The sequence below is a fragment of the Micropterus salmoides genome, unplaced genomic scaffold (genome assembly GCF_014851395.1).
Source record: "Micropterus salmoides isolate LMB-PRFRI ecotype aquatic unplaced genomic scaffold, ASM1485139v1 Ms_hic_scaffold_4, whole genome shotgun sequence".
Lineage (NCBI taxonomy): Eukaryota > Metazoa > Chordata > Actinopteri > Centrarchiformes > Centrarchidae > Micropterus > Micropterus salmoides.
Genome location: NW_024043372.1, coordinates 26,759,889 through 26,776,349, shown reverse-complemented (window position 1 = coordinate 26,776,349; position 16,461 = coordinate 26,759,889). Strand labels below are relative to the sequence as shown.

Here is a 16,461-nt window from a genome sequence, read left to right as displayed (position 1 = left end):
ACAGGTGACACTAAAAATAAACTGGCATGGTTACACTGAAAGTCGCACAAAGAGCTCCAGTGTTTCTCTAAAAGAAACAAATGGGCACTATTAATACACTGGCACCAACACACGGCCACACTGATGCACTGATACGCGTGTACACGCACCATCAACTGTTGCACAAGCAGATCCTACTTATGCAAACACAAAGACCTGCTGTGTACACTCAAAAGAAACAACTGCAAGCTATTAATATCTTGGCGTGTATAGGATGGACACATACAAGCATGCGCGCATACGGACGCACACATGAGGAGATTGATACTCCAGCTGCTCGGAAGCAGAGGGACAGAATGTCCCCAGCAGCTGTGGATTCCTCCAAACGTGAGGATGGGGGAGGGACAGCGAACAGGACGGAGGGATAGGTGGTGGGCTGGGGGGGGATTTGGGGGGCTGCTGAAGCTGTCACAAAGTTGGTTTTGTATGTGTGAGTGGGTCCGTTAATACACAAAGATTTTACACACAGCACAAGTTGGTATGGTTGATATCTTACTAGAAATATATTTATATTTGACCTGAAATTTTGTCTCTGAACTCTTTTCTACTTTGTTGCTCACCTAAACAGGCATAAACCTCAAGCTCTGCTGGCAGTGTTTATGTATACAAAATAGTAACTAGCATTTAACTTGATGTGTGACCTCCAAACTTAACTCTGTCCAGTACCACTGCAGAGTTCACACCAGCCCAACAATAAACAAAGAACATTTTAGGGCCACAGTGTGGATATAAATACTGCTGGAGGACATCTGTAACTCTCAGGCTAAAGAAATGAGCCAGTGAAGCCATTCAACCAAAATAGCAGCTTCTTCTTGCCTAAATGAACCAGGAGGATGTTATGGTGCAGACTAACTTTAGAAACAGGAAGTCACTGTTTCTCTGTGAGCGTGCTTCTGTGTGTGTGTGTGTGTGTGTGTGTGTGTGTGTGTGTGTGTGTGTGTGTGTGCGCGTGCATGCACGAGCAAAGCCTATGCATGTGTGCAGGTGTGTGTGTGTCAGTGCTTCTGTTGTTGCTGCAGAAAGCACACAGAAAGAGGATGATGGTTGTGAAACAAATATGCTATTACAGAAACCAGAAGTTTGTCTCCTGCCTATTTTTAGCACCACGGCGCTGAAATGAGAGACACAGAAGCACGCACACAGATCTTATCTACATGCAGTTGTCCTTATTCTTTTTTAAACGTTCCAGATTTTATCATTTAAATAGCGTTTCTTTTCAGTTTTAAAATATGTATCTGGCATTTTTTTAGAGCCCTGTTGATGAAAAGCAGACCATGGAAAACAATGTTGGCTAAAAATACCGTTTAAGTACTTTTTTGTAATGTGACGTTGAAACAAGTGCATACGCTGTGTCTCTGGTAATGTAACTCTTTGTTAAGGTGATAGGTAGTAAGTAATCAGCAGTGTTTGAAACCTTTCAGGGTCAGGGTGGAAGTAACCTTAGTTGGCTCTTTGAATGCATTATGCGGTGACCAATCTTCTCTTGTGTCCAGTCATGTAATGAGTCATGCTGTTAACGGCCTAAAGTCGAAGCTTCAGTGTCAGTACAAGAAACTCAGCCAAACACATTTGTGTTAAGTAGAGTGGCTTTTCTTTTAAACTTGAAGAAAGATACAGAACAAGTCGTAAATTCAAGCCAGTCAATGTAGACAGTGTGTCTCTGGGAGGACCTTTAGTGTCACACTGATGTAGAATTCACATACGTATGGTTGTTGCAGCATGGCCTTTGCTGTATTTTCAATGTAAAAATATACCGCAGGTGTTTCTTTTCTGTTTAGATGAGAAGTAAGACTGACTTCCTGATCATTTCCTTTCTCTCAGGGGAGCTGACTTCTTTGGTAATATTGTGTGTGTGTGTGTGTGTGTGTGTGTGTGTGTGTGTGTGTGTGTGTGTGTGTGTGTGTGTGTGTGTGTGTGTGAGAAAGAGAGAGAGAGTGTATGCAGTATTTGAGTCCCTACCACCACCGTCCCGCTGCTCCAGTGATTGTCTGATTTCCTTTGAAAACACACAAACATTCTTCTGGTAATACATACTGTTCTGCTGTAACGGGTTCTTCCTGTTGCACCTTTCACTTTATAGAAATTACAGTAAAAAGGCCTCTGAAGCATTTAAAACAAACCCTGTCAATTGCAGAGCAATGTAGCAGTGACATACTGTAATGCAGGCAGCCGAAAGCAGGGCAGGTTGAAATATTTCAGTGTCTCTCTGAGATCAAGTTTTGTCTGACATGTGCTCCTCGAGTTACCTGGCAAGGTAGGATTCCAGTGTCTCAGGAGAACTGTGCAGGGCAAGAAGCGTGTAAAGTGCATGTATTGAGTGCGTCAAAGTTTTTGTTTTCTCTGTCTCACATATACAGCAAACATGAAAACGCATGGCTGTCCCCATGAACAAATAATGTTGTTATTATGAACTGTGGACAACAGAACTGAAACCACTTAGCTTAAACTGTTTCTATTATCTTGTACTGTAAATAGTTCTGGTCTTAGTAACTCACTGCCTGTTTTTTCATGTTCTGCTGTGTGTAAGTCTCACTTGACCTGAAGTAATAAGACCGTGGGAGTGTTTTCTTCTTCAGAGGAATTCTGTCAACCCGAAACGCCTTCACAGACATGATTATTTCTCTCTGAGTCAGTCTTGCTGTTGGGAATGAGGGCCAAATAATGCTGCCTGTGTCTGCACGACTCACTGTAATGCTCCTGCAGGAGGGAAGTTCAGTGGGACTTGTGTGCAGTCTGTGTATTGAGGTTTGTTTTGGCCCATTTTTGTTGCACTGCTGAAAGTTAGATATGACAATGTTGTCTCTGTAACTTATGGAAGTGTTGTGGGCTTCATAAAAGCCACTGAACCATTTTTGCTGGAGCTATTGTTAATTTTAATTGTAGATTTTAAAGACTGAGCTTTCAAATCTCTGTGTTTGACTCTAGAAACAGCATCTTCTTGACTTATCTGCATCTGTTTCTTTGGCATTTGGATTTTTCTCCTTTTTCTAGTGTGCCTTATCAGTGTAGTTGGTTTGAAAATCTAATCTTCTATTTGTGAACTCCTGGATATCTCCCAAAACAAGTGAATACTTACAGTGCAAGGATGTTTTTCTGAGGTACTGAGATATGAGAGGTAGTGTCGTCATTTCAAAGTTGTTACAGTGCTGTCCACAGCGGGTAACATAATTCAACAGGATATTCCAGTAAACATGCCTGAAACATCCACTTACAGGAATTATGTGAGTAATGTTGAGTAATATTTTGGGTTGCAGTCATTCTGTTACACGGGTTCAGTAAATTTCCACGTCCTTCCCTCTCTCCCACTGTCCCCCTAACCCAGAGGGAGCAAGGTGTCTCCTTCCACACTGTATCAGTCTACGCTTTTGAATCAGTACCGAAAACATTCTTTATCATGTTTGTTGGTTTCAGGTGTCGGTGGCATTGACACTTGAAAACCGTGTCAAGTTATCTGTGAGCTTGCATATGTTTTTGTCTTGTTGTTACGGCGCATCACAAAAATGCAAGGCTGATGTTTCCTCACTACCAGTTATCATTAGCCTTCCTGTCCATCTCACGTTTTATAGGTCATGCCACCAGGGCCGTATGCAGTTAAATCATTCGATGTTTCTCTAACATATTTTCAATGGCCATTGAATTGCAAAAAATTAGTCAAAACCTTTTCGCAACTCGCCTGCACCTATAAAAAGACATCTGTCTTTGGTTAGGACACTGAAGCTTGGTTCAATTGTATCACGTGTGGTAAATTTAGCTTTTTATTTGGTTCATTTAAGTAAAACCTGGAAAGGGAGATGAGATTGATATACCTGACCCAAATGCCTTGATCAAACTGTTCAAATCCAACTCCCCACCCTGTTTCCTTCATTCTTTCTTTCTTTTGTACCCCTCAAACCCCTAACACACACAAACACCCCTCTATTTCTTTTTTTTTTCTTTTTTTCTTTCCTGAATGTATTGTTGGACAATGGCCAGTTCACTTGAGGCAGGAAGACTTGAATCAAATGAAAAATGACTGGTGAACGTGCAGAGTTCAAGTACAAGTACACATCTGGGCATACACTTATGCCAAATAAACTGAGTGCACTCTTGATCATGTTTACATAAAGCACAAGCAGTAAACGGCACTCCAATTGTTCTCGGACTTTTTCTGTGAATATCTGTTAAAAACATGCTTCCTCACGTGGCCCTTTGTGTTATTAACTGGGCATCTAAGATGTTTGCACTACTTTTACACTAGTGATGATGACCTGTCTTTGACCAGCATGCAGAACATTGAAAATACAAGCTGCAAAAAAGACAAGTATCCATGAAGTAGCTCATAATCCAGAGAGACAACCTGACATTGACACCGACAAGCATAGGAAACATTGGAAACCCATCAACATACTGATGTGTTACATTCTCCCTCTCTCTCCTTCTGTAGTGGACGTGATCATCAGCAATAAGGTATCATTATCAATACATGGGGAGAAGCCCATGGACTTAAGTGTGAGCCAGAGGCTGTTACATCCAAGCCAAGATTCGGCCATGCTGGCCCCCCGCCCTCCCTTCTTCCTGGGACACCTCACTTCTCAGCATTGCTCCCAGTTTTCCCAGCAGCACTTGCAGGTAAGAAATGTTTGAGTGAGTTTTTTTTGGCCATTTTAAAGAGGTGGTATTATGCTTTTTGCCTTTTCCCTCTCCTTTATTGAGTTATATCTTTTTTGTTACCGATTAATAACTCACCACTCTCTTGCTCCACTCTATGTTGCTAAGCTGGTAAGGGGATAAACAGCTGAACCAAAGCTGTGTTTACCGGCTTCTCATTGGCATGCCCTTCTATGCTTCTGATTGGCTAGTAGTCCTTAACTACGAACTGCGCATGTGCAACCCCCAACAAAGATCATGTAGAGGCAAGATGCATCACTCCGTAGCTAAAATGAAGCCTTCAACACACAGGGTGAAAAGAGGAGCTGCAGCAATGTGGAGTTTTTTATATGGTGTTTTTTGAAAATTAAACCATGTAAACCTGTTCTGGTACAACCCCTAAATAAGATTATGAACCTGAAAATGACCATAATACCACCTCTTTAAGTTATCAAAATATGCATCTCAGTGTTACCTTCAGCATTCAGTACAAGACAGATTAAATATGACTAAGTACTCTTATGAAATTTCGCCGCCATGTCGAGTCTTGCCACATCTGGCAACATTTGCACATTATCGCATCAGCATTTTATTTGGGTGAGGATGAGATGCATTACAAAATGCACAGACTGAAAGGCAGTCATACCTCCTGCTGCATCAACCACAAGAACAAGCCAGCTGCTTTCGCCACAAGCCTTTACACAGGTTGAATGCTCAGCAGAAATGAGTAAGAAGCAGGTCAGGTTACTGTAAACAGACCACCTTCTCAGCATTAGAGTCTGATCAATCACACCATGGATTGGCTGGCCGGGGCTGCTGTAGAGATATTTGTTTACTCGTCAGAGAATGTGGCGGTGGCAGTGTTTGTCTGTTCCCCATGCAGTCTGGAGTGGTCAATGTTAACATCTATTCATTTTCTTCCCCCTCAGTATAAAATTGAACAAAAGCAAAACGAGATGGAGGGGAAAAGTGGAGAGCTACAACAGCTGATACGAAAGAGTAAAAATGAGCAGAGTGAGTATGACATGTAACGTATTTCTACGTTCTGAGAGAGTGTTTTCATAGGTTCTCTAAAAGACCTTTTGGTTGTTGACGTGCTCTTCATCTGAGTCATAGCACACAGTAGGTTTCAATGAAAAAGAGGGGGATTTCCAATTGTACTGTGATTCTCAGATTCCAAGGAGATTTGTACTCATATACGTGTTTCAGGAAACACTTTTAACATGTATTTTTACCATGTAGAGGAAATGAGCAGAGCTTAGTGGAAAGTGGCAAATATCCTGGATCTCTAATATCTACTTCAGAAGTCTCCTGACTTACTGATACTACAGTAATATACAGTTCTTTGTGAAGAAAAACTGTTCAGATTTCACTATCAAAAACATTATAATTTTATTATCAGCCCCACTGTTGACTGTAAGTCTACCAATATAGTGTACTGTATATTGTGTTGCATTCTAAATCGTTGTCTACCAATTTCCTGATGAAGTGACTTTATTGACTGGTAGGTGCCGTGTCCAGTCCTCTGGTAAGGCAGAAACTTCGGGAACACATAATTATGAAGAGCCAGCCCACTCATGACAGGGTTACTCCAAACCACAACCACAGCAGTCCTTCACCAGCATACAGGTGAGAGCGACAAACAGACCGAGCAAAACTTCAAGATCAATGAACTTAGACTGCTAGAGCTGCAAACACGGCATTGCTTTTCCATAAAATACAACTGTAACATTTCATTGCTGTAATACAGCAGAGCTTCAGAAGGCCTCTTCCTTTCCTGATTTTAATAAAAGTAAAATAAAAATTTTAAAAATGAACAAATCTTTTCATACCCACTCCTGAGGGAAGTCTGTCCAATATTATTTTATTTTTATTTTTATTTTTTGGTAACTAGGCTTCCAGTTCCTGACATGTCCCCAAAGCCTCAGCCTACACCCTGTGACCAGCGTAAAGACCTCTCTCTGCGCAGGACAGGTGAGAAACCTCTGGCTGTTTGGGGGTTCCCACCGTGAGGTTAAAGCTGTGAAGGCCACTGGTGATTTTCCATTTCAGGACTGTCTTGCTCTGTGTAATTTAAGTTGGACTCAAAGTGGGATATTTTGTTCGGTATGATACTTTCCCGTGTCTCTGCAAACCATCATTACGCTGCATATTCTGGACTAGAGAATGAGAAAGTGAGGGAGAGAATCAATGTACACAGGAGTGTCCTTTCCAGTAGGACGAATGAATCTCATAAAGCACCAGGCCTGCAGGGCCAGAGAGAGACAAACAGTCGAGAAACAACAGCGAGACATAAAAACCAAAGTAGTTACATAACTTTAACAGAAGTATGTGTAAAATGAACTGCGTGAGAGTCCAGGGCAGGTCTCCCTCACAGTGTGAATGAGAGTTGTAGTGGTTTCGTCTTCCTGTACATCTGTACACTAACCATTCAAAATGCCATTGTTTATTTGCGTTGCCCTAGAACCCTTAGGTGCCAGCACACACACACACCCTCCAGTGCTTTTTTTGGCCCGGCGACAGCACAAAAGCTGCCTTTTATCTACTCTGAGCCAGCCACTGATTGATTGTTTTGTTTGGGCTATTGGAGCCTGACCAATGTAAACATGGAACTTTTTTTATGCTATTGACCAGGTCTGAGGTATTTGCTTGGTTCAGCTGTGCTGCAGATTGGTTTAAGTTGGTTTTGTTACAAGAATTGAGTGTATCATTATAGTCTGTGCGATACTGAGTGAGCGCATTCTTGCCGATCAAGTTCTGTGAGTTTGAAAAGCTATAGGTGTCTTTTCCTTTTTATGAGGCCTTAGGAATAATTATGTCCATATCTGAGTGTGTTCTTCTTCATGTATTCATTTGTGTATATTTGTGTGTGTGCAGTCTCAGAGCCCACTCTGAAGTGGAAGTTAAAGAAGCTCATCAGTACAAGGCCAAACCCACTGCAGCGTAAGACCAGTGCCCCTCCAGCTGTGAAGCACAGGACAGAAACTCTGGGTATAGTATCTACATTTAGCGGGAACGCTCTCATGATCTTAAGCTTCTGGGGTTTTTTTTGAACGGCTCTTTTAGCTCTTTTTAAAGTTGGTGCTGTTTGGATGTGCCGTTTCTATCTCTGTTACTTTTCAACGCGAGACAACACATACTATACTGACACAGTGTGAAAGATTTTCTAGTTTGTTATGTTTGTCTTTTGGTGCTGTGTGAACACATTTGTTCTGACAGTGTTGGCTATCATGGGTTGATAGGCGTGTCTGAATTCTGTCACCCAGACTCCTCTCCCAGCAGCACCCCAGCCTCGGGGAGCAGCTCACCCAACGACAGCCTCCATTCGGATAATGGGGCCCTCCCATTGGCTCATGAGGTCAGACCTTCTCTTATATTTATATTATAGTAATTTAGTAGACTTTATTATCCACATTACCATATAAAGAGTGCACAGCTTAGGGTTCAGTGTCCTGTTCAAGTAGACATTAACACAATACTGGGGACAAGAGAGGGTCAACCTTCAAACTTCTTATTTTCCTATTATGGATTAATCCTAAAAAATATATCCTAGAAAACCTTTTTCTTTCTTTTAAACAGTAAAAACATATAGTCCTACTTACGGTATGATGATGCAAGAGTCAACCACCAACAGTTGACTAATAATAGGGTGTTAAATGCAGTACATTAATGGTGCCTGATGCTTTAAACAGGGAGATTTGAGAAGGCCAGTTGATCACTCTTCATTTATTTAGTAAATGTACTATAATTTACCTTGCTGGTTACAACTATAGTGAAGGTTTATCAGTTTCTAACATGCAAGTCTTGTATAATAACTCTCAGCCCATTGCTCTATACAGTATGTCCCTAATTTTAACTTTGTAAATGAGTGCTTTTTGTTGGATGATGTGATCATTTGCATGTGATCATCTGTACCAGATAAAGAATTCATGACTATTACTGTCTCATTCAGGCACAGAGGTTGCTGCTGAAGGATGGTAGTTTGGCTCATTTCACCTTGCCCCCCAACCCCACTGCCATGCCCAACATCACTGCCGGACTTCCTGCACAGGTGGGCAACGATACTTTCTAGGGTTTCCTTCAGAATCAATATTTAAACTGTTTAAACGTTTTGTTTCACAACAAAAACTACAAATATGTTCCGGAATCATGCATCCATTTAAAGAATGACTTAAATAAATTTACAGATCACATAGATAGACATCATGCTATGAATTAGACTCAATGTCTAAGACAGTGACTGCACACTTGAACACATATAGAAACATGTGGTATATTCAGGCTTTCACTTCCCTCTTGATTTCTGTGGCACTTTCATATCTTGTGAATCAGTCATGTGGTAGTTCACTCCCTTGATTACATTGTTAGTATGTTTGTTGATGAGTCTACATGCGAACAGCTCATGAAGTCCTCGCCCTATGCACTAACCCTGCCTTTTGCTCAATGGTGATAAGCTGCATTCACAGCGTGGGCTTCCCTAATCCCTAGTTACCCCTCCAGTATTTCTTATTCTTATATATTTTTCTTCTTTTCTCTGTAAATAGTTGTATTATAACTTGCATTGTCTATTCCATATTTATATATTTCTACATTTATTTATGTCAACTGTATGTTTGTCTACGTGTAGCACCTTATCACAAAAGCAAATTCCTCGTATGTGTAAAACACTACTTGGCAATAAAGCTCCTTCTGATTCGAATTCTTACCATCATCTCTCCTCTCCTCTCCCGCCCCCCCCAGGCTGACCCGCGTGTAGCAAGGCCATTCGCTGTATCTGCTTTGCATCAGGTCTACCTGCCTCTGGAAGGAAGCAGTCCAGCCATGGCTCAGCGCCTGCCTGTGCTCATTGTGGAACAACACACTGGACTGTTGCACTCCCAACTTGTCTCTCGTGAGTTGTGTGACTCTAAATGTGTTGTACAGCAGAAACAGAAATACCTCAATGTGCACATTTGGACATGCAAGTGACTACACAAGAGAACGTGTGTACATGCACATTTGAAAAATCCTTATTGTGCTGGAACCATCAAACATTTAGGGACTTTATTGTGAAATGTGAGCTTTTATTTTGTCATCTGTAATCAGGAAGTGATGTTAGTCATGCAGCTTTAGTAAAACCTTATAAGTTATAAGTAGATGTTTTGAGTATGAGCAATTTATAGCCATGCTTCTTCAGTTCTATTCCTGTGACATTAGTAGTGAGAAGATTTTCAATATGTAAGCTATATATCGAAAGAAAATTGTTTATTGCAGTACTCTAATAGTATTTAAGGTGGTCCTTGTTGGGGTTCCAGGACATCCCCAGCAAAAAATAGTTTTCCTTATAATTCTATCCATAAGTAGCACAGTGACAGATTGTCTGACTATTTTGGTCACGGGTTTCATATACATATATCAGATGGGGGACCCTGGGACATAATCTTATCAAATGGGGGTCCGTGGTCTATTTTGTGTTAGTTTAGGGGTCCCTGATGTGAAAAGGTTTGAGAACCACTGGTCTATTTAACTGCTGACCTGTAAATGTAAGAGAAGCATTATCAACAAATTCTAAATCGTCATATTCAGGAATACTCCAGCCCATACCAGCCATGTTGTCAGCTATCTGATGCATTCCAGCCAGGTAGCAGTCAACGTGCTACAAATCAAATCCACCATCAGGTCATACTACATCAGTGTCACTACCTTTCAAACATATTTCCTGGATAATAGTCATCCCAGTCACCTCCACCCTAGTGATGACATTGTCAGAGTTAAGGAGATTTCCTACTATATAAAGACTAGGTCCTAACGCACCACAAGAAAACCGCTTGGGTGGAACAGGGAATGAGAGGGACTATCAGCTTGCACCTACTGACCTTTCTGCTCTCAGTGGATGCTGGGATTTTTAGTGATGACGCTGGTAGCTGGATAGTGCTCAGTCCCAGGGCCTAATCTCAGCAGGGTGTCTTCATCACTGGGACTGCTGATTTTTGCCAATGTTTTATTGTTTTCTTTGTTGACAAAAAAAAACAGGGATCTACTAAATTACTACAACAATGTGCTAGATTACATTTACATGTATTAATTTAATTGCAGGCGCTTTCTGCAGAGTGCCCCAAGAAAGATGAAAACCATTGGTACCTTTCAGTGATGTTTGTCCCTTCATAAATACAGACTTTATCTAGATGATGCCCTCTGATCGTTTCCAACAGAAGCTTGAGCTGTGGACATTTTAAAGAGCACCCACAGCCTGCTGGCCTGCTACATCAAGGTCTACAAATTGCCTCAAATAAGGCAGATGTCATGGGGGGTCGAGTGAAAAACAACACTCTAATCTAGGAACGGACTATCCTCATCCCTGGAAAGCACCATGTTTCAATGTTACTTATTTGCCATAACCATGAGAAGAATAAGTATCAGGGAAGGCACATTACAGAATGTGCTATGCATGCAAATGGTTTATAGATAGAGGGTGCAAAGAGAGCAATTGCCAGCCTTATTGTAAATGTGAAATATGTGAGAAAATATGTGGCAGGGTAGAGCAGCAACAGATGACTGATTACCCCCAGGTCGTCTATGACAGGAACCTCACTTTACGTGTGTAGGTTGGATGTTTTGGGGCCAAGTGTTAGCAGACACATTCTGGCCAAGGTGGCACCAGAATATATTTGAGTGCTCTTCAAAGCAGCCAAATATTAAAGAAGGAGATGTGCTATTGCTAAAAGATGAACAAGCTTGAAGAAATGAGTTCTCCATGGAAGGATAATTAAGGCCTTTCCAAGCTAGGACCCTTTAGTGAAGAAAGTGGTAATGATGACATCCCACTAACCCCCTTGGTCTTACCTCAGACCTGTTTCCGAGGTCGAATGTAGTAAACAGGTGGTGGTGGGGGAGTGTGGCGTAACTTTAACATAAAAGATCGAGGGACTCGATTGTGACTCTCCTTGCTTGTTAGTCTTACATGTTTTTAGTGAGTAGATTTTGTTTATAAACGTGGTGGTTATTTTTTATGTGTATATTGAAAGAAAATTAGTTATTGCTCATTTTTGATTGTAAGTCAAATTGCTTACCTGTGTAAGAGACTCTTTACCAATTGTTTTTATTGTTGTAATTTTTTGTTGCAGTTTCACCTTTTCTTCATTTAAATCCTGCCAGTCTCAGCAAAAAACTCTATATCAACTATTAACAACACTTGTTCTGCCCTCTGATTTGTAATCAGTAAAACAGGTTTGTATTGAACATTTATTTTGAAAGATGAACCTTTATTTTGATACTGCAAGAGACATGCCCTGCATGCTGGGTTAGGAAACCCCAATTAAGAGTTGCAGGCATAGTGGTGCACGTGGGGAAGGTTTCTCCTGTGTCTTCGCTTTTCTTTCTCTCACGAAAGCAATGGCTGTAAGTGTTTTGGCTGTTTAATACAATATTTGACATGGTATAAGTGACCTTTACTTTCTGTGTACAATGTTAGTTGTAAATGCACAGAATTAACAAGAATTTATTCTAGTGTGACAGAAATGCTAATTTGTGATAAAGTTAGGCTAGATGCTAATGGTAACACATAATTTGCATGTAATTTGGTTGATGGCTAGTGTTAGCTCTTATTGGCCAGCTGTTTTGTAGCCATACAGCAACTTTATTGTTTGTTTGTTATCAAAGAGACATTATAAGTATTTTCTGCCTTTTGTTTATTTCAGTTTCACTCCTAAGTTTTCACCTGTCAAGCATGACGAACATGCCCGTGAAAATTGAGTTTGGCTGGCTGTTTACTTACGTTGACACGTAACGGGAACAGTACAGTGAAAAGCCACACAAGCAGTGGGTGCAAGAAAAATTTGTTACACAGCCATGGACCCCAAATCCAGTGTCAAAGATGAAAAGGTTAAGTCGGAAGCTATCCTCAAGAGTGCAGGTTCTTTCAAGTCTTATGTCAAGGCGGCATCAAGAGCCAGCTCTAAATGCACATCTTCTTCTAAGTGCTCTGTCCCTGAGGCTGCTGCTAGAGCCAGAGCGTCAGCTGAAGCTGCACATACCAAAATGGCCTACGCTAAAAACCGTCTGGAAATCAAAAATGAGAGAGCTAGGCTAGATCTAGAAAAGGCTACGCTGGACGCCGATTTGGAAGCTTTGGAGGTTGAAAGGGAAGCAGAAGCTGCTCGGGTAAAAGCTGAGGTAGCTATGAAATTTGAAGACGCACAAAGTGTAAGGAGCACTGTCCTGCCAAGTGTTGTCCAACAGAGAACAGAAGAGTATGTACAACATCAAACACAGCTCAATACTCAAGCTTCCGCTTCGTCGCTGCACAACGAAATCTTACATTGTGTCAAAAATCTCACACTGCAGACATCACTTGTGGACGCGGATAAAAAGCCCACGAATGCCATCTTCACATCCACAGTGAATGAGCACACAGGAAACTGATCACATACTTGTGTCTAGGACACCAGATAACCCTCACAGACAATATGGTCAGCAAACTCCTCATGCCAACAACCAACCTATGATCGACTTTGCCATGTTTCTAGCATGTAGAGAGTTAGTGTCTACTGGTCTCAAAATTTGATGACACACCAGAGAATTTTAGGGCTTGGCAGTCCTCATTCCTCAATGCAACACAGGGCTTGGGGCTCACATATGGTGAAGAATTGGACCTCCTGATAAAATGGCTTGGTAAAGAGTCATCAGACCATGTTAAAAGGATACGTGTTGTTCATGTCACCAATCCTCATGATGCGCTCCAGCTTTCTTGGGTAAGACTTCGAGAATGTTACGCAACACCCAAAGTAGTAGAAGACGCCCTCTTCAAAAGATTGGATAGCTTCCTCCGATTATCCGCTAAAGACAACATAAAACTAAGAGAGCTTAGTGATCTTCTTATGGAGCTTCTGGCTGCTAAAAATGATGGATATCTCCCTGGCCTTGCCTACCTCGATACTCCTCGTGGGATAAAGCCTATAGTGGAAAAATTGCCTCCGGGCCTACAGGATAAATGGCTCCTCACTGGTTCCCAGTATAAGGAACAACACAAAGTAACCTTTCCCTCCTTTTCGTTCTTTGCCAACTTTGTCAGTGGCCAGTCTAAGGCAAGAAATGACCCAAACTTCGTCTTGTCAACCAGCAGTCAGTTTTGCAGCAAAAGCAAGAGAACACTATCAAAGCACTACGGAGTCAAGACTGCTGTATCCGTTCAAAAGACAGATGTTGACGCAGGCCCCACAAGTACAGCAGAGACTGAGGGCAAAGACAGTGATCCTGTTCAATACTGTCCTTTTCACAAGAAAACTCATCCTCTGGTTAGAATGAAAACATTACTAGAATGAAAAAACATCCTAAAAGAACAAGACACTGCTCTACAATGCATCCTGACACCTCCAAGCCCACTCCTCTATCGCCTGTGTCAGAACCAGATGCTTGTTCAAAGGTGTGCTTGGTGCGAGTCTTGTCTAAAGGCCAACCGGAACGCTCCATCAAGATGTACGCCATACTTGACGATCAGAGCAACCACTCACTGGCTCGCTCTGATTTTTTCCACCTATTTGAGATCGAAGGTGATTTGTCGCCATACCTGATATGTGCTGGCACGACAGAGATGACTGGAAGCAGTGGGCTTTCAAATCGAAGCAGTGAATGGAGGAGTATGCATGGATCTCCCTCCTTTCATTCAGTGCAATGAGATAATGACCAATAAATCTGAAATACCAACACCAGAGGTCGCTCTCGCACATGCTCACTTAAAACACATTGCTCCTTACATACCCAAGCTAGATCCTGATGCTCAGATGATGATCTTGCTGGGAAGAGACATGATACGAGTGCATAAGGTGAGACAACAAGTCAATGGGCCCCACAATGCACCCTTTGCTCAACGTCTAGACTTAGGCTGGGTAATCGTGGGCGAAGTGTGCCTTGACAATGCTCACAAGCCAACCCCAAGTGTCTTCAGAACCCTTGTCTTACAGAATGGACGTCCGTCTCTCCTCACTCCTTGCCATAACAGCATCAGTGTAAGAGAAAAACCAAGCTACAGCGGGGAGCACAGGTATGCACTCTCCACGCGTATATCAACATGAATGCCAAATGTAAATGCTCCGTATTTGTATAGCGCCTTTCCAGTCTTTTTGACCACTCAAAGCGCTTTTACACTACATCCACCAGTCAAACACATTCATACACTGAGCCTAAGTGCTCAAACAGAAACTAACATTCACACAATTCGGGGTTCAGTATCTTGCCCAAGGACACTTCAACATGCAGCCAGGGATTGAACCGCCGACCTTCCGATTAACGGCCAACCCGCACTATCTCCTGAGCCACAGCTGAGATGTCTTATACCTGTCTGATGAGACATGACCATAGAAATAATTTGACGGACGTCCATTCTGTAAGACAAGCTTGGCCTTACAGTGTTTGAATGTACGAGGACATGTACGATGTACGATGAACCAGTGCCATGTCTTTCGAGGATGAGATAAACAAAAAGGCCTGAGATGAAACAGCAGTTTTCCTCCTTCATGGAAAAGCTGTTTGAAAACAAGCATGCAGAGAAGGCACCGTCGATCGGTGAGAAATGTGAATTCTGGTACTTGCCTATTTTCGGGGTGTACCATCCCCAGAAGCCAGACCAAATAAGAGTCGTGTTTGACTCTAGTGCCCAACAACATGGTGTCTCCCTCAACTCTGTGCTGCTGACAGGTCCTGACCTGAATAATACTCTCCTTGGAGTGTTGCTGCGGTTCAGGAAGGACCTCATTGCAGTCACAGCTGATATCCAACAGATGTTTTATGCCTGTCTGATGAGACATGACCATAGAAACTATTTGAGATTCCTCTGGCATAGAAATAACGACTTCGGAAATAGCCCATTCCCGGCGGTGGCTATCTACTGTCTCCAACGAGCTGCTCAGAAGGGTGAGCTCAGTATGGAGCTCACACACGGCAGTTTGTTGAGAGACATTTCTATGTGGATGACGGACTCATATCGCTTCCCACGGAGTCCACAGCTATAGACCTACTGAAGCTTACTTGTGAATCACTTGCAGAGTCGAACCTGAAACTGCATAAAATCCCGTCAAACAGCATTGACGTTATGCAGGCCTTCAAACTTGAAGAACTGACATCATGGATTTGGGTCTTCACAATGAAACTCTGCCTACCCAACGGAGCCCGGGCTTGTGCTGTGGCATAAGCACAGATACCTTTACATTCAAAGTTGCCATTACAGACCAGCCTTACACCCGCCGTGGGGTGTTATCAGTCATCAATAGCATCTTTGACCCCTTGGGATTGGCAGTGCCGGTAACAATTCAAGGCCGTTTGTTGTTACGAGAGCTATCCAGTATCGGACAGGATTGGGATTCCTTCCTGAAGAGAAAAGGAGAAAATGGGAAGCGTGGAAAGTGTCACTCCAGGAGCTGAGCAGCCTCCATGCTATGTGGAGATGTCACTCAAGAGCTGTGTACACAGAGCTTTGTCTCTTTTCCGACGCCTCAATCTGGGCCATAGGGGTAGTAGTTTACGTACAAGCTGTCACTGAAGAGGGTCATTGTGAAGTGGGATTTGTGCTTGGAAAAGCAAAACTATCACCGCACAATTCCCGGCATTGAGCTTTGTGTAGCCGTTCTGGCGGTCGAGATGGCGGAGCTCATCTTGGAGGAACTGGACCACAAGCCAAATGCTGTGAAGTTCTACTGTGACAGCAGTCATTCTTGGTTACATCTGTACATAATCGTGTGCATCGTATACGCCAGACGACTTCCCCCAAGCAGTGGCACTATGTCCCTTCAGAACAGAACCCAGCTGATTTGGTCACCAGATCTG

At 42.4% G+C, this 16,461-nt stretch overlaps 1 protein-coding gene across 4 annotated transcripts in view; it reads left to right on the top strand.

Annotated features, from left to right (window-relative positions):
• Nucleotides 1–16,461, top strand: part of LOC119885727 (histone deacetylase 7-like) — a 49,243-nt gene that overhangs the window by 12,097 nt on the left and 20,685 nt on the right. For all 4 annotated transcript variants that reach the window (XM_038695928.1, XM_038695929.1, XM_038695931.1 and 1 more), the window contains exons 2-9: nucleotides 4,463–4,647; nucleotides 5,595–5,679; nucleotides 6,174–6,294; nucleotides 6,560–6,639; nucleotides 7,543–7,656; nucleotides 7,932–8,023; nucleotides 8,618–8,716; nucleotides 9,406–9,556. In XM_038695928.1, coding sequence (XP_038551856.1) covers nucleotides 4,463–4,647; nucleotides 5,595–5,679; nucleotides 6,174–6,294; nucleotides 6,560–6,639; nucleotides 7,543–7,656; nucleotides 7,932–8,023; nucleotides 8,618–8,716; nucleotides 9,406–9,556 — 927 coding nt within the window. The remainder of the gene's footprint in view (nucleotides 1–4,462; nucleotides 4,648–5,594; nucleotides 5,680–6,173; nucleotides 6,295–6,559; nucleotides 6,640–7,542; nucleotides 7,657–7,931; nucleotides 8,024–8,617; nucleotides 8,717–9,405; nucleotides 9,557–16,461) is intronic.